We start from the raw sequence: 25,912 nt of genomic DNA, 5'->3' as shown, positions 1-25,912 counted from the left end.
CCAGCGGATTCACGGGACAGCCCATAATATCCCTTCCTCCTCCCAAACTTTTTGAAGGTTGCGTTAGTCCTGCGGGACAAAATAGGCCTTCTTTATACCGCAGGCTTACCATGAGACACGAGGAGTGTTACGAGTGTCAGAACACCTTCAACCCAAACTCAGCTTGTTTAAGCATGAATCACTGTATTTTCTGACATTTGATTTGGAGGAAGACATGTTCATTGTTAGGTCCTGCCCATGAGTGAGCAGCATGTTTCTCCCAGGTAAGCAAGGCTTCTCTCAGGTAAGCAGCATGTTTCTCCGAGGGTACAGTATGATTGCATCTCACACGGGCATTCAGTTCCAAGGGTTTCTCGTACACATGAGAATCGTGTCTCCTCAAACTCCTGGAGCCGCCCACAGCTAGTGGGTGAGCAGGTTAGGAACATTTTATCATATGTGGTGGGAATGTAAGAAAGTAAAAAAACTTCTGGGAAATGATATATAATGAGATGAAAAAGATGTTGAAATATACATTTTTTAAAAAACCAGAAGCATTTTTACTTGGTATTATAAGTGAGGATATTAATAGACAGGATGCTAAATTGTTTCTATATGCAACAACAGCGGCAAGAGTATTGTTGGCCCAGAAATGGAAGCAAGAAGAAATACCGACGAAAGAAGAATGGCAGATAAAATTAATGGATTACACAGAATTGGATAAAATGACAGGAAGGATTCGAAACCTGCGGGACCAGAGATTTACAGAAGATTGGAATAAATATACGAACTATTTGAAGAGCAACTGTAATCAACAAATTACGCTAGTAGGACTACAAGAAGTTTTGTAAGGAGAAATATATGAAATATTGCAAAGAAGAGAAAGAAGAGAGATACTAGTTATGTTATTTAAATGTAATAGTGAAAGTAAGAAATGTAAATTAAGTGAAAAGATTGAAAAAATTTTAGAGGTGATGGATGGAAGTCAAAAAAAAGTATATAAGATATAAAAGTATGTTCAATAATTGTTGAAAATGTTATGTTAAAAAACTAATAAATATATATATATATTTTAAAAATAGTGGGTGAGCAGGAGAGAGAAAGAACCCCCAGTTCAAAAGGGTAAAAGAGTATTGGGAAATGATCCATAATGAATTGGAAAAAATGTTTAAAAGTACTTTCCCCCCCCCCCCCAAAAAAAACCACCAGAGTCCTTTCTGTTGGGGATAATTCAGACTGAAATTCCCAGGTGTCAAAAAAAAGGTCATACTGCGCCCCGTGTTTCATTAGCCCCAAAATAGAAAACGAGCGAGGTCCCAATGAAAGAAGAATGGCAACTTAAGTTGACAGAATACGCGCAACTTGCAGACTTAACGTGTAGAATAAGAGAACAAGAAGAGCATACGTTTAAAGAAGACTGGAAAATGTTTATTGAATATTTGGGAAATAATTGTGTACAGCTGAAAACGCTGGCAGCATCAAGATAAATTCAACAGTGTAAATAAGTTTTGATGGATGCAGTAATGGAATACTGAATGGCATAGTTTTTGTAAAATATGCAGAGATTTATGATATGTAAAATGAACCATGGAAAGAGAAGAAGGGAAGTCAATGATATCTTAAGGATGTAAAATTAGTATTTCACATTGTAAAACAGAAAACTTAATAAAAATTATATACTAAAAAAAGAAAAGAAAGAATCCCCAGTTCTGCTGGAGCCTATCAAGCAAAGCAGGGAGCTTTTTCCCCACGCTGGATCTGCTTGGGTTTCCCAGTATTTAAGCTCTCTGTTTTGCTGGGCAAAAAGAGCTTTTAAGCTCTCCACCTTGCTTGGATTTAACTTGCGCACTTTCAACCAGCCTGCTTTCAACTGTACCTGGTTGAAATTGTGCAAGTTAAACATGTGTAAGATGTGATGGTAAAGGTAAAGGTACCCCTGCCCGTATGGGCCAGTCGTGTCCGACTCTAGGGTTGTGCGCCCATCTCACTTAAGAGGCCGGGGGCCAGCGCTGTCCGGAGACACTTCCAGGTCACGTGGCCAGCGTGACGAAGCTGCTCTGGCGAGCCAGCGCAGCACACGGAAACACCGTTTACCTTCCTGCCGGAGCAATACCTATTTATCTACTTGCACTTCGGGGTGCTTTCAAACTGCTAGGTGGGCAGGAGCTTGGACCGAAAGACGTGAGCTCACCCCGCCACGGGGATTCGAACCGCCGACCATGCGATCGGCAAGCCCTAGGCACTGAGGTTTTACCCACAGCGCCACCAGCGTCCCATAGATGTGATGGTACTGTATTTCAAATAGTCATGCGGAAGAAGAAGGGAAGGAAATGCATTACAAGTCACTACCACCACCAGCAACCAAGGAAAGCCTGGTGTTTTATTGCTGCATCCAAGCAGACACATAGTGGCTTGCAATTCTGCGAAAGATGCTGCCAGCCTGCTGTAGACCTGAGTGCATCATGACTTGGCCCACAGAGCCCTAGTTTTATATAGATGCCCACATGATTTGATGGCCCAGAATCTACTAGACAATTTGGATGAGTATGAGGAAACGTTGTCAAACAGCCAGTTTGGGAGTGTGGCAGCTCAGGTTTTTCAGGTGAAGAGTCCATATTGGACCACCCAATCAAGCTTAGAAGAAACAAAGCCCTATTTGAAAAGATGCCTTTTTGAGAATCCTTGTGCCCTCAATACCACTGTAAATGTAATGAATAAAACAATAAAACAAACAATAAATATACATGTGTGTAAGGTTAATTTGGTCAGCCATGGTGTCGATTTGGTGCTGACCTTTAAAGCCCTAAATGGCTTCAGCCCAGTATACCTGAAGGAGGATCTCCACCTGCATCGTTCAGCCTGGACACTAAGATCCAGTGCCTTCTAGCAGTTCTCTGATGGCGAGAAGCGAGGCTACAGGGAACCAGGCAGAGGGCCTTCTCGATAGTGATGCCTGCCCACTGACATCAGATGTCCAGGAAATAAATAACTATTTGACTTTTAGAAGACATCTGACGGCAGTCCTGTATAGTAGTACCTCGGGTTAAGAACTTAATTCATTCTGGAGGTCCATTCTTAACCTGAAACTGTTCTTAACCTGAAGCACCACTTTAGCTAATGGGGCCTCTCACTGCTGCCGTGCTGCTGCTGCGTGATTTCTGTTCTCATCCTGAAGCAAAGTTCTTAACCCGAGGTACTATTTCTGGGTTAGCGGAGTCTGTAACCTGAAGCGTCTGTAATCCGAGGTACCACTGTATAGGGAAGTTTTTAATGTTTGTGGTCTGTTTTAATTTGCTGGAAGCTGCCCAGAATGGGGTGGGGTATAATTGTTGTTGTTGTTGTTTGCTTCTCTTTGTGAAAATAACTCGGCTGGTTGACCCTGGAAGGGAAAGGCATGTCACAGGCTTCGCAGAAAGGGGTTTCCATGAAACAGCAAGGCCAGACATGAAAGGCTTGTGCTCAGGCGGGTGGGAGAGTTTACACTTCACTTGCCTGCTTAATACAAAAAGCAGATGCCAGCATAAATCCCATCAGTCCAGACAGCTACTCAATAAATGGGAACAGGCTAATATTCCTCCAGCTGTGACCAAACTGGATGCGGCGTGAATGAAGGTCATCGAGTCTGCCGGAGCGTGGCCCTGGGGCAGGGGTGGCACTAGGTGGGAATGAGACAATGCGCACACAGATACACACAGGGAGTAGAAGTGTCAATGTGACTCCCGCTGGCAAGAGGACATGGTGATGGAATTCTCACCCACAGCAGGATAGCTGGAAGGAAGGATCCGGCCCATGACTTGTTCACAACTCTCCAGTGCTCTCAGTGCAACTTTCCTATCACTCCTACATGGCCACACACTCAGGGCAGATATGCCACCCAAGTTCTTAATAATTCATAGCAGACCCTCCAAGTGTCCCTATTTTCCAGGGACAGCCCCAGATTTACAGAAGCCGCCCCAGTTTCTGATTGGATCCTGGAATGTCCCGCTTTTCCTTAAGGTGTCCCTATTTTTATTGGAGAAATGTTGGAGCAGGCATAGGCAAACTTTGGCCCTCCAGATGTTTGGGACTACAATTCCCATCATCCCTAGCTAACAGGACCAGTGGTCAGGAATGATGGAAATTGTAGTCCCAAACATCTGGAGGGCCAGAGCTTGCCCATGCCTGTGTTGGAGGGTAGGAAGTTATGTGACCACCCCTCCCGAGCCAAGGAGATAAGGAACTGTACAACTTTTAGAAGACATCTAAAGGCAGCCCTGTATAGGGAAGTTTTTTATGTGTAATGTTTTATTATGTTTTATATGTGTTGGAAGTCACCCAGAGCAGCAACCCAGTCAGATGGGCGGGATATAAATACTATTATTATTATTATTATTATTATTATTATTATTATTATTATTATTATTATTTGAATAGGACATCCCTGTTGGAGAAATGTTGGAGGGTATTGTCATAGCTCTGGTACCTTTTGTTCCCTGTGCAAATCTCAGTCAATGCCCACTGCCCTTTTCCCAAGGATAACCTTGTGCCTTTTTTGAGCTCTTTGGTGCAACTTGCACAGCCAGAAAAACAAAAGGCACATATGCCCTTTAGATCCACAGAGATATGTTGCTGCCAAGGCAATTAAAGGTAAAGATAAAGGTACCCCTAACCGTTAGGTCCAGTCGCGGACGACTCTGGGATTGCGGTGCTTATCTCGCTTTATTGGCCGAGGGAGCCGGCGTACAGCTTCTGGGTCATGTGGCCAGCATGACTAAGCCACTTCTGGAGAACCAGAGCAGCGCACGGAAACGCCGTTTTCCTTTCCGCCAGAGTGGTACCTATTTATCTACTTGCACTTGACGTGCTTTCGAACTGCTAGGTTGGCAGGAGCAGGGACCGAGCAACAGGAGCTCACCCCGTCGCGGGGATTCAAACCACCAACCTTCTGATCGGCAAGCCCTAGGCTCTGTGGTTTAACCCACAGCGCCACCCACGTCCCAATTGGACATTACCTAATGCAGAAGGGACAGGGAGCCACAAGCAGAAGCCTAGTGCCTTTGCACTGGTTGGCCAGAGTACATGAAAGCATGGAGCACATTGACTACTTAATATCACCTGCACACTTTCCCTTATATTTTAATAAATAAAAGAGCTAAGGAATTGTCTCTGTGTGTGTGTTTTTAAGAATGAAAGAATGAAAGCTGAGCGCTAAAGGAAGTGAACCCCTGTGGATGCCGCAGCTGATGGGAAATATGGTCCTGCCCTTGACATACTATTGCATCCCTGAGTCAAAATGTGAACTAACTGCCAGGGCAGATTCAGTCACAGGGAATATCATTCTCTCCCGCTGCCCTGCCCAAAAGGCTGTTGGCTCTGGTCATTTGCCCAGGCCCTCCTGTTCCCTGATTCTAGCTGACCAAGGTAAAAAGGCAATACTGTGGGGACCTGAGGCAGAGGAATTGGTGTGGCAGCATTCAAGCGCTTGCCTTCTGGGACTATAAACAGTGCAGGAAATTATCACACGTAGGTTTAAATCCCTACGGTGATGGTGGTGGCAGGGACTGCTATTTCCGGGTATCCTTTGCGGATTTAGACACTGAGCTTCCAGATGTTTGCTTACTGACACAGTTATTGCTGATTCCTCTTCAATCCGGCCCAGATGGCAGAGGCAAGCATACATCTTAAGTGTAACTCTCTGCGCTGTTGTGGTGTTTGAGACAGCCTTTTAAAAAGGGAAGGGGGGGTTCATGATGGCATTGGGGCAGTTATTTATGGCCCTGTTTGCACCCTAGAGTCCCTTCTTGTCTGGGGCATGGCTGTAGCTAGGAGGTAGTGAGGTGGGCCCCCGCCAGGGGCGTAGGCGAGGGGGCGTGCAAAATCGGCTTTAAAAATGTCCATAAATATGTCTATAAATAAAAATATTGATTATTGCCTCATAAGAAAATGTATTAAATACAGTGGTACCTCGGGTTAAGTACTTAATTCGTTCTGGAGGTCCGTTCTTAACCTGAAACTGTTCTTAACCTGAGGTACCACTTTAGCTAATGGGGCCTCCCGCTGCCGCCGTGTGATTTCTGTTCTCATCCTGAAGCAAAGTTCTTAACCTGAGGTACTATTTCTGGGTTAGCGGAGTCTGTAACCTGAAGTGTCTGTAACCTGAAGCGTCTGTAACCTGAAGCGTCTGTAACCCAAGGTACCACTGTAGAGGGTGAATTGAATGGGGTGGTGGTGGATGAGAGGTGGAAAGAAGAGCTAATTTGCCAGTGACCAGGGGGCGCAATCTGGACAGTTCTGCCAGGGGTGCAAGATCACCTAGCTACAGCTCTGGTCTGAGGCTGCAAGTTTGAAAGGGACTGGTGGTGGCAGCGATGACCAGATCGTCAAGTTGCAACTGTCCCACCTTACAAGGCTGTTGTGCACAGGAAGGGGGCAAGGAGGCTCTCCTAGGCTCCTCCTTCTGTCACCCCTAGAGTCTCTCATGTCTGCTCCTGTTAGGCTCCGCTGCAGTCCTTCTTTATCCTCTGTGGTTCTCTTCATCCAACAAGAGGCTAATAGCCCTGAATCGCCAAACCAGTGATGTTACTGATAAGCAAACATGGTCCATGTTTCCTAGGACCACATGTTCAGCTCACAATTGCGGCAGCATCCTAAAACCAGTACCAGGGCCTTCTACGAGAGCCACTTCATATTGATCCCAGGAAATTTAGAGTGTGTTTACTCACCTTTAGCTGCACTTGCTTTGTTGACTCAGTGCTATTATTTCTCGGGGAGAGAAGCGGCGGCACAGGCAGAATTATGCTTGGAAACACACAGATGGGATGTAAAAAGCTGGCGATAAGGAGGAGAGTGGGGTTCTTGGAGCGATGGTATTGGCCGCTCTGATGCACGGCACGGTAGCAGATTCATGGGAGCGTGGAGAGTGGGGCTATTGGCTCCATAAATCCATAGGAGGGGGGAAGTAGCTCCTAGGCAGGGGAACAAAAATAATTCTGGACAACAGCTCTGATGGCCCATAGGTGGCATTTTCCTGTGCAGAGGGAATACACAGAACGACAAAGGTGTTGTTGGTGGCATCCGTCTCCAGAGACAACAGAGTGCACCTCCAGGTATGAAGTCAAACTGCTGTGTTAGCAGCACCAAAGTGACTTCGCTGGGGAGCAAACCTGGCCGGTGCTTATGGAGGTCCTGGGCTGACCAGTGGGCATGTTGATTCATCTGGGACATTGGCTTCACACACACACCCTGCTCAAAATAATCTGTATGCATAGTCACCAGCAGAAACAGTTCCCCCTACTTCATCAACAAGCACGCATTTGAAAAGTTGAACAAATATTTCTACCCATGCTGGGACTGCATGGGCTTTTAAGTGCATAAAAGGGTATGTAATCTGGTTTAAGTGCTCTTAAGTAGCTACACTGCAGCAAACACCAGGTGTGTGATCTAATCAAATATTTAAAACAAAATTTTAATCCACTTAAAAATAGCCTGCTAATCAAATTTACGTTTATTCTTTCCAGCAACACGCATTATCCTTAAAACTAGACTTTACAAAGTTTGATTGGCTGTGGCTGCAAACCTACACACACACACACACACACACACAGAGAGAGAGAGAGAGAGAGAGAGAGAGAGAGAGAGAGCGCTTATAGAATCCTTATAATCAAGATCATTTCAGCCTTATCGATCAGGAATGGGGGTGGATGGTTCTCTCTTCATTTTGCTTCTGAAGAGGCCAGAGAATAAGACTTCATGCAATTCGTTTCTTGACTAAGAGTGTCTCCTGGTGGCCACATGAATAGGCTGCAGGTCCAGCCTTTTCAATCCACTGCCCCTGTTCATTTCAGATAGAAAACGCCTATGGAGAGAGAGAGAGAGAGAGAGAGAGAGAGAGAGAGAGAGAGAGAGAGAGAGAGAGAGAGAGGCCCACTGCCTGAGCGATTTCATTTCATTTCATTCTCTTGCATGGCGAGGTGCAGGAGTGCATTAAAGGAAGAACTCTTCTCCCCTAAAGTTCACTCCCCCGTCTTGATAACAGTGTCCACTCTTCAAACTGGCAATGCAAAGCTTCTATTGTGTCTCGCAGTGGGAGGGGTGGAAGAGCCCTTGACCTGTGTCTCAGCACTGGGCATGCCAATAGCTCGTGACCAGTGCCAGCCTTTGCTAGAGAGGGAGGAGAAACTCAGCTCAGTTCAGATTGAACGCAAGCCTACATAATTTGCCTCTTCCGAAACACCGTCCATCCTTTGAAATTCGCACCTCTCCAAATGTTGTGATGCAGTTCTGCAACCAAATGATGTGAACATTTGAAGGGTGTGTGTGCATAAAAACGCACAGATTTGTGAGAATAACATGTTAAAATGCATTTGTAGCAGGGATTATAGGTGTCTTCTCCAAAGTTCCATTCCCTTGGGAAGGGTATCACATTTCCCCAACCCTCAAACTAAAACATTTATTGTTGATGAAAATTAGATGATTCCCCACCCACACCCAAGCAAGCGATCACATCCCCTTGCTTTTTTAAAAAATAATATTTATTGCTTTTAAGAGTTACAAAAAAGTAGAAGAAAGAGGGAAAAGACAAAAAAGAAAAAAGAAAAAAACTCAAGAAAAAAGAAAAACAAAAACAATACAATATATAAACAATACAAACCCACCCTAAACCCATTAAACTAAACACATAAACAAAGCAAGACAAAAACAATTTAAAAACATCCCTCCTTTCCCATACTCTGTCCTTCATTCCCTTGTTTCCCCGACTTCCTCACACCTCCCTTCTTGTATCCCACTTCTAGTACTTGTTTCAGCAAATCCTTTCCATCTTTCTCTATTTTCTGTCATATTATAAATAACATATTCTTTAACCTTATTTCCCATTAAAGGTAAATTACTTATATACACCCAACTTCTTATAGCATTTCTACTAAATCCATAAAATATAATTCCACCATTTTTCTAACAGTCATTACTTTAACAAAATTTCTAAACAGACACTTTAAATTCTCCAATAATCTTCCACTATCTCCTTTCCCTGGCTTCGGATTCTGCCAGTCCTTTCCGTCAGTTCCATATAATCCATCAACCTGGTGTTCTTATATCCGAGGCTCTTAAATCTCTTCCAAGTCCCTTCTGCAGGTCTTCTTCATATTCTCTGATGCTCAGGAGCAAATCTCGGGAAAACTCCAGCCTAGCAATACTTTTGTTCCTTCTGGACAGTTCAGCCAAATTTCCAAAGTTAAAAATAAAGTCCATAGAGTGTTTCAGAACGTATTTCAGGATTCCTCCAATTCTAGCGACCCCCAAAACTTCATGCTCCTCCAAACCCAGGTCCATGTCCCAAAAGTCAGTCAATCCCTGGATAGAGGGTTCTTTCCAACTTTCCTTCTTCAATCCAAGCTGGGATCCTAACCTCAAAATTTAACTTTTGCTAGATTCAGTCATGAAAGACCTCAATTTATAATCCTCAATTTGCTTCTGAGAAATTAAGGATCCCGCTTGTACTACTTTTGGTTTCACATCATCAGCTTTCTCCTTTTCCTCCACCATTTGTTCAACCAAGATATGTTCCTGTACCGAATCCTGAATTGTTTCTGTATTGACACTCACTTTTTGACTCAAATTAATCACGTTCTGTTCCAAGTTGTCAATTTTAGAGATCGTGTCATCTGTCTTTTTATGGAGCTGTTCCAGCGAGTAGTTTATCTTGTATAATACAGTCACAATAGCTTCTCCTATCAACATTTTGAATGATCCAAGGTCAGACCCTAGTTTTCAGAATCTTATCTTGCAGCTGGAGATCTCCCTGTTGCACTCCTGTAACAGTTTCACATGCTCCCTCTAGAGGGAAACAGTTTCCATTTGTATCAATTCTTTCAAGCGCGACTCAAGCAAATAACAATAGTTTCAATTTTCGGTTACTTTTTCCTCCATTTTTAAACGCAGAAGAGGACAATGGAAACAGTACCTTTCTTATTTTAGCTAGCTGTCAAATCCGTTCTGTCAATAAACATTCCCCGAACATCATCTGGCAGCCCTTTTCCAGGTTCAGAGCAGTGGCAATTTGATTTTCACTCTCTTCTGCAGGCACACTAGATCCAAAACTTCCCCCCTCTTCTCCTGCTTCCAAGAGGGGTTATATATTTTTGTCCGGTGGGAATCTAATCCTTTATCAAAAGCTTTCAAAGACTTTAGCTTGTAACGTCTTTGCTTCAATCTATTTACAAAAACGGGAGGCGGACTTCCTGTTTAGAGCCTTCCCGCTTCGGCGCCAAATTAAAGTGTTTCAAGATCCAATTCTCCGTTCTACTCACGGGTAGTCGTTTAAAATCCAATTGTCCACAGGAAAAAGTCAGCGCTCTCCGGCAACAGCAATGCGGCTTCACTCCGTGAAAGAAGCGGTTGATTCAAAGCACCGCACCGCTCACCCCATGTCGCTCCAGATCCCCAAAACAGGGTTTCTCTGCGAGTAGGGGAGGCGCAAAGGGTGCCAGCCGAATCCCAGGTTCACAGGCTTCTCCCGCCTGTGATTTCTATGGGTCTCCGCTTTCACCGTGGCGGTCAGACCCTGCTTTTCACGGAGCAAGTTCCTCCCGATCGGAGGAGCTCCGCCATTGCTGGAGGTGCCAACCCGGAAGTAGCCAATCACATCCCCTTGCTACAGTGGGTCAAGTGAATGAATTTTATTATTTCGGTCACGGACCAGTTCCAGCCCACATACAATATCAAGGAAGTCATAAAACACGATAGGGATACATTTGAATATGCAATTAGGTATAACAGGGACAACACAGATATAGCAACAGTTTAAAAATATATAAATTAAATGGGTCAAATGTGATTGTGGAAGTGTCATCGGTCTCTGTTATGCAGCGCCTGCAACATCACTAGCGGTGAGTGACATGACTCCCCTCCCATTCCTTTGTATTTAGCCTAACAGTGTGACCATATACCCTCTAGCCACATGTGGCAATGGGTGGAAAAACACAGCTTCCCGCCCACCTCTCCTCCCAGTCCTTTGCTGCAATGGTGAGAGGAGCTCCCCAACTCCATCTGCTTACTTCTAAAAGGGCATCTTTTCCCTCTAGTGTGGCACCATCACTATGCAATCTTAGTAGGTGAAAACAGGAAGGAGCACTCCTGAGTGCCAAGAGCAATGATGCCATGTCAAATGAAAAAAGAGGCACCTCTTTCTCCTGGGCCAAAGCATACTCTCCAACATTTCTTCAATAAAATAGGGATGTCCTGTTCAATACGATGATGACGACTACGGTAACAATAACAATAGTGTTATTTATAGCCCATCCATCTGACTGGGCTGCCCCAGCCATTCTGGGAGGCTTACAACACATATAAAAACATAAGGCCTGGCCTTTGGTTTGGACTCAGTCTGACCCTTATGTTTCCCTCCCCTTATGGTTTTGAGCTATGGGCTACTATTAAAATGAGGCTGCATTTTAAATTATATTTTAATCTGTATTTTAAATTGTATATATATATTTGTAATTTTACTGGTGTTAGCTATGGCCAGGGAGGGTGGGGTATAAATAGTGGTTAAGAGTGGTAGACTCGTAATCTGGTGAACCGGGTTCGTGTCTCCGCTCCTCCACATGCAGCTGCTGGGTGACCTTGGGCCAGTCACACTTCTCTGAAGTCTCTCAGCCCCACTCACCTCACAAAGTGTTTGGTGTGGGGGAGGAAGGGAAAGGAGATTGTTAGCCGCTTTGAGACTCCTTCAGGTAGTGATAAAGCGGGGTATCAAATCCAAACTCTTATTATTATTATTATTATTATTATTATTATTATTATTATTAAGAAGAAGAAACATTAAACATTTAAAAAAACCTTCCCTATGCAGAGCTGCCTTCAGATGTCTTCGAAAGGTTATGTGACCCCTTGGCTCGAGGTCACATAACGCCATGCCCTCCAACATTTCTCCAATGAAACTGGGGACATCCTACTATACCCTCTGACTTTTCTCCAATGAAAATAGAGACACCCTAAGGAAAAATGGGGCACTGCATTATCAAATCAGAAACCGGGGCATCTTCAGTAAATCTGGTTGTGTCTCTGTTAAACAGGGACCCTTGGAGGGTCTGCTACAGCAGGTAGAACAATCCTCCTTCAAATCTGTCTTCCTTTGTAATAAAATTGCCCCTTTCTAGTATGCCATACTGAGGCTTGAAATCCATTATCCATCTACTCTGCATAGGAACAAGTTTCCTAGTGTAGACAATATTTTGTGTGGGGGGGGGGTAGTGACTCCCCTGGAAAGGAGCCGAGTGTTCTGAACTGAGAAGATAGAGATGTGATTTCAGAAAGATACGGGGACAAAAAGCAAAGTCACCTCTTGGCCTTTTTAGGTGCAAAGAACGGCTGCACTGTGACCCTGAACGCACCACTATCTACCGCTAAGTAAGGCTGCCAAACTGGGCAAATATGGATTCTTGGATTAGTATCCGCGATGGTGCTCGGCACTGCCTGCCATTTGGTAGGTTAATTGTTTGACAGGCCATCTGCCAATGGCTCATTTAACCGCCAGCGTGAAAAACAACAGCTTGCTGAGGCAACGCAGGCAGCCATAAAGGAGAAAGGAGGGAGGGAGAGAGGGAATGAATGGATGGGTGGATGGATGGATGGGGAAGCTAAGCGGTAAGGGAAGGAACAGTGCTAGGGCCTTGGACAATTAGCGGTGGCTGGCAGGAATAGGTGTGCTTCCTGTGGGTGAGATCCTGCAAAGGGCAAGACTCATCAGGACCATCACTGGGAATATATATGATGAATAACTGATACAAAATACTTGTAAAAAAGTTTTTTGTTTTTTATTGGGTTTTTTAAAAAAAGACTTTGTTCAGGCAAGCGGGAGCCAAGCTGAGCTGTTTTCACACAGCCAACTGCTTCCTGTTCAGAATGTCTGCTTCTAGAAGCTTCTCTCTATTGGCCCTCTTTCTGAGGTGGGCAGTTATATGCAACTAGCTCAGGGATCAGCTAACTTTCAGCAGGGGGTCGTCCACTGTCCCTCAGACCTTGTGAGGGGCCGGACTATATTTTGGAGGGGGGGGGATGAACGAATTCCTATGCCTCACAAATAACGCAGAGATGCATTTTAAATAAAAGGACACTCATGTAAAAACACGCTGATTCCCGGACCGTCCACGGGCCAGATTTAGAAGGCAATTGGGCTGGATCCGGCCCCCGGGCCTTAGTTTGCCTACCCATGAACTAACTGCTTAGCACTTTTCCTCCGTATGCTGATGTTGCCATTCTCCACCTGTGAGCGCTAAGCGTCAGAGGCAAATTGTCTTGAAAATGATTTACGTGAGGTGATTCATTTGCACAGAAGAGTGAATGACTCAGCCGATGGTCTTCCGATTGCTTCAGTCAAAGCCGCTGACTTTTCTTGCTACAGGATCTGTGCTACATTTATGGTCCATCTTCCAATGCTAGCAGTCTGTTCATAGGTTGCGAGTGATGTCCTGCTGTCAATGCATTGGTTAAAGGGTAAAGGTAAAGGGACCCCTGACCATTAGGTCCAGTCGTGACCGACTCTGGGGTTGCGGCGCTCATCTCGCTTTATTGGCCGAGGGAGCCGGCGTACAGCTTCCGGGTCATGTGGCCAGCATGACTAAGCCGCTTCTGGCAAACCAGAGCAGCGCACGGAAACGCTGTTTACCTTCCCGCTGGAGCGGTACCTATTTATCTACTTGCACTTTGACGTGCTTTCAAAGTGCTAGGTTGGCAGGAGCAGGGACCGAGCAACGGGAGCTCACCCCGTCGTGGGGATTTGAACCGCCGACCCTCTGATCGGCAAGTCCTAGGCTCTGTGGTTTAACCCACAGCGCCACCCGCTGTGTCATATCTTTATTCTTCCAATTCATCAAAATCAATCTCTTGTCCACCATTTGGGGCGCGTAGGGTCCATTTTTGTTGTCCCATTGTTAATTTCCTTACAGTAGGTATATCACTCGATAGAATATTCTCCGCTGAAAGATTAAACTTTTTCTGCACAGTCATAGTTACACAGCCCAGCAAATTAACAGGATGTCTAGACAAATGGGTGCACCGACATCCACAAAATATCAATGGGTTTATTCTGTTTTTATTTGCTGTGCCTCCTCTTTGCACAATCATCAGTCACGAGGCATCTAAAAATATTGCTCTGGGTGCTGCATTATGATTCCAACTGTCTGTTTCCCACAGGCACCCAAAGAAACCTCTTTACCTGAGCTTGCAGGTGTGCGGTGGGGGGAGAGAGAGAGAGAGCAGGGAGGGAGGGGCAGGAATTGAGAGGGTGGGGTATTTCTTTCATTGCCGGTGGTTTTCCAGCCTTCCCGCACTGAGCGGCAGCTTCTGTTTACTTTGAGATGGCAAGTGCAAAGCTTGCCATCTATCAGTCCATCAGTTCACTGCTAAACACCTAGTGATATTTACACAAGGCAATACTCAGCAAGCACAGTGGCCAGAAGGGGCTATGGCCAGAAACAGGACCCCTCTCCAACTCAGCCATTGTCACTGAGTGTCCTGGTCAGCTGGGGGCTTAGGCTGTAGTTCTTAAGGACACAGGAAAAGAGTCCTGCTTCATGAGGTCCATGGTTCTAGTTCAGCAGTGGAGGTCCTATAGCCACTACTTTCCCGGGAGCATGTTGCACTGAACTCCTTGGGACTTACTTCTGAGCCTCTTGGGCTTGCTAATCAGAAGATTGCAGCGGTTTGAATCCCCATGATGGGGTGAGCTCCTGTTGCTCTGTTCCAGCTCCTGCCAACCTAGCAGTTTGAAAGCATGCCAGTGCAAGTAGATAACAGGTACCACTGCGGTGGGAAGGTAAACAGGGTGTCCATGCACTCTGGTTTCCATCACAGTGTCCCGTTGCACCAGAAGTGGTTTAGTCATGCTGGCCACATGACCCAGAAAGCTGTCAGTGGACCAACGCCGGCTTCCTTGGCCTGAAAATGAGATGAGCGTCACAACCCCTTAGTTGCCTTTGACTGGATTTACCCATCCAGGGGTCCTTTACTTTTACCCGGTGGCGCTGTGGGTTAAACCACAGAGCCTAGGACTTGCCAATCAGAAGGTCAGCGGTTCGAATCCCCGTGATGGGGTGAGCTCCCATTGCTCGGTCCCTGCTCCTGCCAACCTAGCAGTTCGAAAGCTTTTCCCCTCAAGAGCTGGGTCTAAAAATTTAGACCCAATGGCAGAAAAGATAGGGCAGAGTTTAATCCTGTGCTGCCTTTCAGCCAAAAACATGGCTCACAAATCTATAAAATTCAAACAATAAAATCCAGCTCACAAAAATGAAGAAACCAGTGTCTCAACAACATCTTTAAAAGAAACCTAATACGCAAATACAACCATCCTGTCCAAGCACAGTTCCCCTCTGTGGCTGTGCTTGAGAAGTGAAAGGAGACATCTTTCTTCTCACAGAGATGGGTCTTTGGGAAGGACAAGCATAGTTACAATCCACCTTTGTGATTCTAGTGGATTTAAGTACAGCTAACTATGTGAGAATGGGACGCGGGTGGCGCTGTGGGTTAAACCACAGAGCCTAGGACTTGCCAATCAGAAGGTCAGCGGTTTGAATCCCCGTGACGAGGTGAGCTCCCATTGCTCGGTCCCAGCTCCTGCCCACCTAGCAGTTCAAAAGCACGTCAAAGTGCAAGTAGATAAATAGGTACCACTCCGGTGGGAAGGTAAACGGCATTTCTGTGCGCTGCTCTGGTTCACCAGAAGTGGCTTAGTCATGCTGGCCACATGACCCAGAAGCTGAACGCCGGCTCCCTCGGCCAATAAAGCGAGATGAGCGCCGCAACCCCAGAGTCGGCCACGACTGGACCTAATGGTCAGGGGTCCCTTTACCTTTACCTTTAACTATGTGAGAAGCATCCCAAAACATTGATCATCTGGCTTGAAAGGGCAAAATCCTGTACACTGACCAGCCAGTTTTGTGAATTACATTTCCCCCTCTTCAGAATGCTTTTCTAAAACTTTGTAATCAAGCCAACTAAAAGAACGGTCTGCTTCTTAAATCGGTGGTTAGAGAAAGTCACTGTGCTGCTCTCACCAGTTCTTTTAAGAAATCTTAGAGACATCGTAGTTTGTTACTGATTAAGTTCCGGTTGCTAAAGTTGACCGAGGTGTTACAATACTAATGAATCCTGTAACTTTCCTTGACCTCCTGTTAAACCCTGTTGCCTGTGGAACTGAGCAAATGAGCTGTATTAAATGAATTTCATGGGGTTGTGCCACCCCCTCGGGCTCTTGCATTTACATCCACCATGTTGGAAGGCAGTGGGAAACCCAGAGGCTTCCTGTTGTTCCAAAACTTGATCATATTTTGCTATTCTGAAACAAGGCAGGACAAATGTGGAAGATGAAAAGGGTGGGGGAGGAGAATTACTTCAACAAACCTTTTTTTCTTTCTTTCTGTGATTATAGGAGATTTGATCCCAATTTCTCCCACTACCATATTCCCATCTTTTCAGGCTACAAAGCTCCCAAACCCAAGTATTTGCACCACTCTGGGTACAAGAGACGTACAGGTTCTCTTGCTTTTTCCTGCTGATCTCTTTGTTGTTGATGAGCTAATTCACCCAGGGAACCCCAGCTGAATGTCAACTGGAAGGTATTTGGCTGTCCAAAACAATACTGGAAGTCTGTTGGTTTTAGGAACTTGTCATGCCTATAAGATTTATTCCACCACCACCAACCTCCTTTCTTGTTTAGTTGCTCACGTGATGGGCATAGACCCATGCCTAAGATCACCCAATCCCGTCTCCTAGCACATAACTGCTAGTCATATGCAAATAGACTTGATCTGGTCTTTGAATCTGGTCTCCTCAGATCAAAAGAGCCTTGACTTGTGTCTTTCATCAAATGAATGGTTTAAAATTGTACTTTGATTCTAACATTCATGGGCAATGCCTTCATTACGACACACCCAAATGCCACAAAACTGTGGCAAGCTTTTGAGTTCTCCAGAACTCTTCATCAGGCAAGAGGCTACACAAAGCAGGGACACAAATAAAAATAAAAAAGCTCCGAAATTAGGCTGGACGTTGCAGTCATGAGGTCAGCTTGGACCAGGACCTCTGCTTTTTTATGTCATTTGATTGCTTGTTTGTATATCCCTGCTGAGGATGCTTCTTAGTTGCAGTGTTGACTCTGTGCCACTGAGTCCTTGAGCCAGCAAGGCTGTATCACTTTAGCCAAGAAAAATGTATGGTTTTGTCAACCAAAGCAGGTGCTGGCCAAACAAATGCCAACAGTCTTGCTGCTAATCCATTGGCATTGTAACTGCAACCATCTTCCATTTTACATCCGTCCTATCAATATACACTGTTTATTCCGGGGTGCATTTAATTTTTGTTGTCATATGCAAGTCAACTTGCAAGGATCTTCTGAGTCACTTGAAGAAGTATACCGATTTAGTGTTTCCTTAAAAAATTTCTATTTTGCCCCTAATTCAGTATGGAGGGATGGATCAAGCCAAATGCTATTTCTTGTGGCTCTTTGCTTCTAAGCATTCTGACAACTAAAAACCTAATGAGTGTTGGTAATCAACAGTGTTTTTCTTTTCTTGCTTCCAACAATACCTAGAAATATGTCTGCATTTCTATCAGCCCTGATAGTTGCCATGTATCTAATTAGAGTGGTACCTCGGGTTAAGTACTTAATTCGTTCTGGAGGTCTGTTTTTAACCTGAAACTGTTCTTAACCTAAAGCACCACTTTAGCTAATGGGGCCTCCTGCTGCTGCCGCGCCACTGGAACACGATTTCTGTTCTTATCCTGAAGCAAAGTTCTTAACCCGAGGTACTATTTCTGGGTTAGTGGAGTCTGTAATCTGAAGCGTATGTAACCTGAAGTGTATGTAACCCGAGGTACCACTGTATGTTGTTCGCAGTCCCCAGAAATAGTGGCTTTCATTGCTTGTACCTTAATGTGCTATGTACCCTTATACACTCCTCTGCTGCTTTAAGATGAATGTTTCAGACATTTTAGGTAGTATAATCACTTGCTAACTGCTAGGTCCTTGGTAGTGGTTCAATCAGCATATTAGAGTAGATATGTTTAAAAGACAACCAGGTTGTATTAGCCATTTCTCCCACAGTTGGTAAGATTGAGTTTTGATCCCCCGGCACCACAACAAATCTTCCAAAGGCGTATGTGATTTTAAATGGGCTCAGCATCCCAGGAATAGCAATTGACAGGCATTTGCTACACATAATAATTTTATTATTTGTACCTTGCTCATCTGACATGGGCTGCCCACATATTTTGCATTCAACACTCAGATCTGAGCCTCTGTTTCTTCCCACATGTAGTTTATACCATGTAACAGGAGCGTGACAAAAAATGCCCTGTGGCCACTCCATCTGTGCTACGCCTGCTCACTTACACTCTCCACTCATTCCAGGTTTGTCTGCATCAAGCACACACCTGCTGCTGCTCCTCCCTCTTTCAGAGTCTCTGGCCGCTCGCTCAGCCTATTTCACAATTTGCCTCTCAGCGCTGGCTCTCAAGAGCAGGCTCACAGGTTTGGTGCACAGAGGAGGAGGAGGAGGAGGAGGAGGAGATGCACCGCTGAACCATCTGATCAGGGAGAAGAAGCCAGAGCAAATACAAGACAGGGGACCAGTTTCTGCAGCACAGGCATCAAGGTAAGATTCCCACCAGCATCCATTTGCTGGACGGCACTGCAAACATCTGCCTTTCTAGTAATGTGGGTTGAGCAGAGTGGCATGATCGACAAGGGGGTAAGGGGACCCGTGCCCTGGAATTAACCCGAGGTGTGATGTTACCTTGCTCAGTTCCATGAGACCCAAGGGACAGACGGACAGGAGATTCCAGCATATTGTTACAAAAGCTGGGTGCCACCCCCACTCTCTGCAAGACTCCAGGGGGTTCCAGGCACTCACCCAGGATCTGGGTTCCATTGAAGGATTGAGACATGGCAGAGACTGTCTTAGCTTTAAGAAATACAGTGGTACCTCGGGTTAAGTACTTAATTGGTTCCGGAGGTCCGTTCTTAACCTGAAACTGTTCTTAACCTGAAGCACTACTTTAGCTAATGGGGCCTCCTGCTGCCGCCGCACGATTTCTGTTCTCATCCTGAAGCAAAGTTCTTAACCCGAGGTACTATTTCTGGGTTAGCGGAGTCTGTAACCTGAAGCGTCTGTAACCTGAAGTGTATGTAACCTGAGGTACCACTGTATGGTTTATTCACCTATTTACACCTTCAGTCTGTATGGAAGGGTCCAGATAACTAGGAAAGGTTGGAATAAGTTATCAGCACCCATTATAAAGGTGTGTGTGTGTGTGTGTGTGTGTGTGTGTGTGTGTGTGTCCGTTATTCATGATGATGCTGTCCGTCTGTGTGACTTTATGCCTACCGTTTCAACCAAATATACCTCTACTTAGCTTCTGTCTCAGGGGGGTTTACTAAGCGGATCCCTCATTTTAACTTCCTTCTATTTAACGATCACTTGCTGCCCACACCCTAATTGGGCATCTTTGCAGGTGCGTAAATCATTGGACCCACTCCTGTCTCTGAGGCTTCAGCAATCCACTGGCCTTGGGTTCTGTCGTGTGATTTCACACACTTGTGTGTTTGTGTGCCCCCTTCTACCACTTCGTTTTACATGTCTAGATGGCACCCTTCATTCCTTTTGGACGGGAAGGTGGGAAGTGGCTGTCGTGGCATTTCTCAAAAACCTGTAAAGGTAAAGGGTAAAGGGACCCCTGACCATTAGGTCCAGTCATGACCGACTCTGGGGTTGCGGCACTCATCTCGCTTTATTGGCCGAGGGAGCTGGAGTACAGCACCACCGGCGTCCCTCAAAAACCTGTAGCCAGCTGATAATCTTCAGGAAACAGAAGTCAGCGGCTGATCATACCTGGGTTGGGGGAGAGAAGAGGCATCCAGCTCGTACCTCTCCATATGTTTTCGCCTTGAACAAGACTGCTAGCAGCAGGCCAAGCAAGAGAGCCTCCGTTTATATATTGATACCGATCAGGGTGGTCTGCCACAATCTAGGGATGCACAGAGTACACCAGGAGGTTAAAACATAATCAACAGTTGCCAAGAGCTGCTGCAACCAATGCTATATCGATCTCTCTGCTTGTACTGTTGTTTTTCGCCCTGTGCTTAGCGAAGGGAGAATTTCAATCAAAGTGCCCCACGCTTTGTGGGAAACTGGGATTATGCAGGCCAAGAGTTGACTGTATTCTTCACCATTTGCTCCTTTGCTTCCCTCCTAGCTGGAAGGTACTAAGGAAAGATGAACATGACCGATGCAACATGGGCAAACAATGCCAGGGACCCAGATGGGGATGGGAAATCGCCTTGTCTTGCTGGCACTGCTGCTGTCATCTATTACGGCATCCTGCTGTGTGTGGGTCTGCCAGGTAAGGAAAAGGATGAGAAGCAAGCCATCTCCGCAGGTGTGTCTGGGAGACGCTTAAGAGGTACAAAGAACAAGGAGGAAGAGTAGCAGCAATTCAGAGTGAAGGAATTTTTAATTCGCAGTACTTTACTTTGAAAGAAAAGTGGAATTTAAATGTAGTGAAATAAAAATGTGTTTTTCTATTTTTATTAAATAAAAATATGTTTTTAAAAATCGAAATGATATAATCAAAAACACATCACAACAACTTTTTTAAAAAATGAAACAAATAAAAGCCCACAACAGAATCACAGAGAGAGCTGGTATAATATAAATGCTTCTTGGAAGCAACCTAAAACTTTGATGCCAAGGGGCCAAACAGATGCACTGATGCAAGATGTGGAGCCACCACTGAGAAGGACCTGTGTCTGGTACCCATCAACAAAAAGGGAATAAAATTCTGAGACCATGTGGATCATGAGCTCTGGGGTGAGAGAAAGTGGGGAAATTTGGGTGTGGAAATAGCAAGGGCTTTAGGAAATAGTTTAGAGAAGTGTTCGCATAAATGATTTGCAAACAAAATCTGACAATGATCACGATAACCTTAGGGAGTTCAGAACGATGCAAAGCCAAGGGGTCATGTGATGAGAGAGCAGAAAGGGAACAAAGCAACAAATTTTAAAAAGGCATTTTTTTCCAAGTGAGGGTTTGTTGATACATTGCTGCTTGGTGTGGATTAATTTACCCCTTGTTTACAAAATAAGAAACCTTTTTAATCAAATGCAGCGAGGTTCATTTATAGTGACCCAGCAGTTATCTGTTAGCAGCATTCACACACCATATTGGAAAGCAGGAAATGGAAAATGGTTATGAAATGTCCTATATGAGCAGAAGTCATAAATGCTACTAAGCTTTGTAAATAGAGGAGTGCCGAGTTCTCACAGAATTCATTAAGTAAAAAAAATGGGACGTTGTAATGAGAATGAAACCCAATTCAATGCAAATAAATTTTAAAAACCCATTTCAATGCAAATAATTTTTTTAAAAAGTTGTGCCAGTGGTTGGAAATAAATATAGATAGCAAATTGGGATGTTGTGCCAAAACTCAACCACGGTGTAACAGCCTTGCTACAGTGAGAATTGGTGGGGATTTCTTTTATGCTGCACAAAGTGGGGGTGTTCGTTGATGGCACCAAGTTCTCTGAAATTCTAAATTATAATCTGCATGAATGTCACTTAATTCTCAAACTTTGGGATACTTTGCCAAGGCACAACTCACAAGAGACCCATCTCTTTGTCTGTGCCCAACTGCATCAATAGGACATTTCCCACCCCCTGTGTTGTAAAGGGGACACATTTTTTGAGCTAAAAAAAATTGCAGCTTGCTGTGACATACCTTCAGGAAATGAAGAAAATATATATATAAGCGATTGGCTTGGGAAAGGAAAGCTTATTTAGGACAAATAGATGGTCCCCTTATGTAAAGCAGAGTATTGTTTTTTAGAGCCAATCACTAGAGGGAGCCATGAGCTCATGTAGATAAGACAAGCCAGGACATGCTAGTGAAGCTCTGTGAATCTGTGCTGGGGAAAAGTAGACCGGAGGCCCTGAAAGAGAATCAGGGGGTATGAAGGAGAATCTGATTTGTACTGTGGAGGGGAGAAGGTTCAGAGCCAGGCCCAAATTGAGGTACGCATGCTTCCCCAACATAAATAAGAAGACTTTGGATCTCGATGGGATAGGGACCTCCACTGCTTAACAGAGAAAGTTGCCTTATACTGAGTTAGACCACTGGTCCATCTGGCAGCTTAGTGTGGTCCACTTCGACTGGCAATGCCTCTCCTGGGTTTCCAACAGAGGACATTCCCCACCCTTGATCGAGTCGCCAGGGATGGAACATGGGAGCTTCAGCTTGCAAAGCAGATGCTCTGCTACTGAGTTATGGCCTGGAGAGACATTGGACACATTGAGGAAAGCTGGGGAAGGAATGCGCAAAAGGTCACCCAATGGGTTTCATGGCTGAGTGGGGATTTTGAACCCAGGGCTTCCCGACAGCCACACTGCCTGTCTTTAGCAGAGTCATTCTGTTTGGAACTACCACCACATTTCCATTTCTCTTTTTTTTAATTTGTAAAACTGAGTTTTGAATCAAGTGGATTTGCAGATGGAAGCTATTGGTTATGTTCCTGTGCCTTGCTTGTGGTTGTTGTTGCTGCTGCTGTTGTTGTTGTTTTCTGTGACGATCTCCCACCTATTCTTACTCGCTTGCCTCTCTTCCTCGTTTCAGTGAACATTTTGGCTGCCGTTGCGCTGACCCGCCTGGCTGCCCGCACCAAGAAGTCCTCCTACTGGTACCTCCTAGCCCTCACGGCATCCGACATTATGACCCAGGTCTTTGTCGTCTTTGCGGGCTTCATTGTGCAGGCGGCCATCTTGGGCCGCGAGGTTCCAGGCGCCTTCACCCTCACCATCAATGTGCTGCAGTTCACAGCCAACCATGCCTCCATCTGGGTGACTGTCCTGCTCACTGTGGACCGTTACGTGGCCCTCTGCCACCCGCTGCAGTACAGGGCTGTGTCTTACCCAGGGCGCACCCGGAAGATCATTGGCACCGTCTTTGCAATATCGTTGGCCACCGGAATCCCCTTCTACGGGTGGCTGGATGTTTGGCATGATGCCTACCCACCCACCACCATGGACAAGATCCTGAAATGGCTTCACTGCTTCCTCATCTACTTCATCCCCTGTAGTATTTTCCTGGTGACAAATTCTGTGATCATCTACAAGCTCAAGCACTCGGGCTGGCCCCACCGGCGCCTCAGCAAGACCACAGCCATACTGCTGGCTGTCACCACCGTCTTCATCATCCTCTGGGCTCCACGGACCATTGTCATGATCTACCACCTCTACGTGGCCTCCGTCAGACAGAACTGGGAAGTCCACCTCGCAATGGACGTTGCCAACATGGTGGCCATGCTCAACACCTCCCTCAACTTCTTCCTCTACTGCTTTGTCAGCAAGACTTTCCGGCGCACTGTCTGTGAAGTGCTGGCGTCTATCCAGCTCCCATGCACCCAATCGCCAAGGAAGAATGGCCCCTCGGATCCGGCCCTGAAACCCCTGGGGGTCTTAGATGGGACCATTCTAGGAGGAGCATCTCCCTTCTGCAACCAGCTCCAACATTGCTGAAAGTTTCCACAGCCCAACAGCTCACTGGGACAGATAGGCTTGGCGTCCTGGCATGACTCTGAATCTAGAGCATTAGACAACAACACAGGAGGGTCTACTAGACATGGATGCATATGTGTGCATGGCTATCTATATATGTATGTTTGCATATATGTATTCTGTGTATCTGTGCATGGAGATAGGGTGTGCGTGAGAAAGAGAGAGAGAGAGAGAGAGAGAGAGAGAGAGAGAGAGAGAGAGAGAGAGATTTCATGTGCAGAGAGATACAGTCAATATGCTTCATGTTGAGCGCGTTTGAGTTGCACTCCGCGGCAACCCGGAAGTAACGGAGCACGTTACTTCCGGGTTTCACCGCTCACACATGCACAGACGCCCAAATGACGTCACGCGCATGTGCAGAAGTGGTGAAAAGCGACGCGTGCGTGCGCAGACATGCCATCGCTAGTTACGTTTGCTTCTGGGTGCGAACGGGGCTCCAGAAAGGATCCCGTTCGCATCCCGAGGTACCACTGTAACCATTTACAAAGTAGGAGCGTTTCCACAGTGTGCATATATCCACATGGGGAGCTGGTCATCTGTAATATCCCAACTAATGGGATGTAAGAGGACAGGTCATTGCTGCTTTTGACCACACCACGAGTCAACATGCTCCCATGACAAAAATCAAAGGAAGGAGGCAACTAGGAGCCACTCAGGGCTCATCTATACTGTTGTTTATTGTGGATCGCAAGCTTCCTGTACCTCCACACAGGTCAATTCTGAGTCCAGAGCGACTGTCTACCAGCTCCATATGGTACTGCGGCTGAGACCTTACCTGCCTACGTCCCATCTTGTCAGAGTGGTACACGCTCTAGTTATCTCCCACTTGAACTACTGCAATGCACTCTTTGTGGGGCTACCTTTGAAGGTGACTCAGAAACTACAACTAATCCGAAATGTGGAAGCTAGACTGGTGACTGGGAGTGGCCGCCAAGACCATATAACACCGGCCCTAAAGGATCTTCATTGTCTACCATTAAATTTCTGAGCACAATTGGTACTGACCTTTAAAGCCCTAAACGGCTTCTGCCCAGTATACCTGAAGGAACATCTCCACCCTCATCGTTCAGCCTGGACACTGAGATCCAGCACCGAGGGCCTTCTGGCGGTTCCCTCACTGCGAGGAGAGGTTACAGGGAACCAGGCAGAGGGCCTTCTCAGTAGTGGTGCCCTCCCATCAGATGTTTAGGAAATAAACAACTATCTGACTTTTAGAAGACATATGAAGGCCGGGATATTTTTAATATTTGATGTTTTACTGTGTTTTTAATATTCTGTTGGGAGCTACCCAGAGTGGCTGGGGCAACCCAGTCAGATGGGTGGAATATAAATAATAAAATTATTATTATTATTAGTAGTAGTAGTACTATTTTTCCATTGTCCATTTCGCATTCTCCTCCAAATCACTGCCTTGCCACACTTTCCCCTCCCTCAATCTGGACTTTCCCATACCAGGGATACTCAAAAAGGAGAGGGTTTGAAAAAACAGAGAACTAATGGAGGCACAGAAACTTTACTATCCACATTAAACAACAGTATGGATCAGCCTTCCGTTTGCTCTGATTGTCTCTCCACACACACAGTAAGAGGTACCACACGGGGATATTTTAAGCTGCTGCCCTGTGTGCCGGTTTGGTGTCACAAGTAGCCAGTCCGTTGATCTCGAACACGGGTTCAAATCCCCACAAAGGCCACTGAACCAGTCACTGTCCCTCAGCCCTTACCTACCTCACAGGATTGTGATGAGGAATAAGGGGAATAACTAGCTGCCACCTCGGCTGCCCTGAGAGCCTTTAAAGAAACTCTGAAAGGTAACGAATTTCATCCAATGAATAAAAACATGGCTTCATCCTGACATAACTCTTCTATCTTGGCTCAGGTTTGTTTGGCTGGGAAGAGGGAGTAATTCGTCCTCCTTTTATGCTATAAAGGTGAAGGGGCCCCTGACCATTAGGTCCAGTCGTGGGCGACTCTGGGGTTGCGCCGCTCATCTCGCTCTATGGGCCGAGGGAGCCGGCGTACAGCTTCTGGGTCATGTGGCCAGCATGACTAAGCCGCTTCTGGCGAACCAGAGCAGCACACAGAAACGCCGTTTACCTTCCCACCGGAGTGGTATCTATTTATCTACTTGCACTTTGGCGTGCTTTCGAACTGCTAGGTTGGCAGGAGCAGGGACCGAGCAATGGGAGCTCACCCTGTCGCAGGGATTCGAACCGCCAACCTTCTGATCAGCAAGTCCTAGGCTCTGTGGTTTACCCCACAGCACCACCTGCAACCCTTCCTTTTATGTTGAGGACTTGCAAATATCCTCGGTTTTGTTGCTCAGCACTAATGTTGTCACAGATCCTACC

The 25,912-nt window shown here is 45.7% G+C and overlaps 1 protein-coding gene across 1 annotated transcript; it reads left to right on the top strand.

Annotated features, from left to right (window-relative positions):
- The first annotated feature begins 16,528 nt into the window (after positions 1-16,528).
- Positions 16,529-23,708, top strand: GPR142 (G protein-coupled receptor 142). The gene is made up of 4 exons (XM_081180949.1): positions 16,529-16,571; positions 18,365-18,608; positions 20,209-20,355; positions 22,621-23,708. The coding sequence occupies exons 3-4, from the start codon at positions 20,229-20,231 to the stop codon at positions 23,520-23,522; spliced, it is 1,029 nt and encodes a 342-aa protein (XP_081037075.1). The 5' UTR covers positions 16,529-16,571; positions 18,365-18,608; positions 20,209-20,228; the 3' UTR covers positions 23,523-23,708.
- The last annotated feature ends 2,204 nt before the right edge of the window (positions 23,709-25,912 follow it).

Source organism: Podarcis bocagei (assembly GCF_964188305.1).
Source record: "Podarcis bocagei genome assembly, chromosome: 2".
Classification (NCBI taxonomy): Eukaryota; Metazoa; Chordata; class Lepidosauria; order Squamata; family Lacertidae; genus Podarcis; species Podarcis bocagei.
Note: the sequence above shows the minus strand (reverse complement) of the source record. Positions and strands in the feature narration are given on the sequence as shown.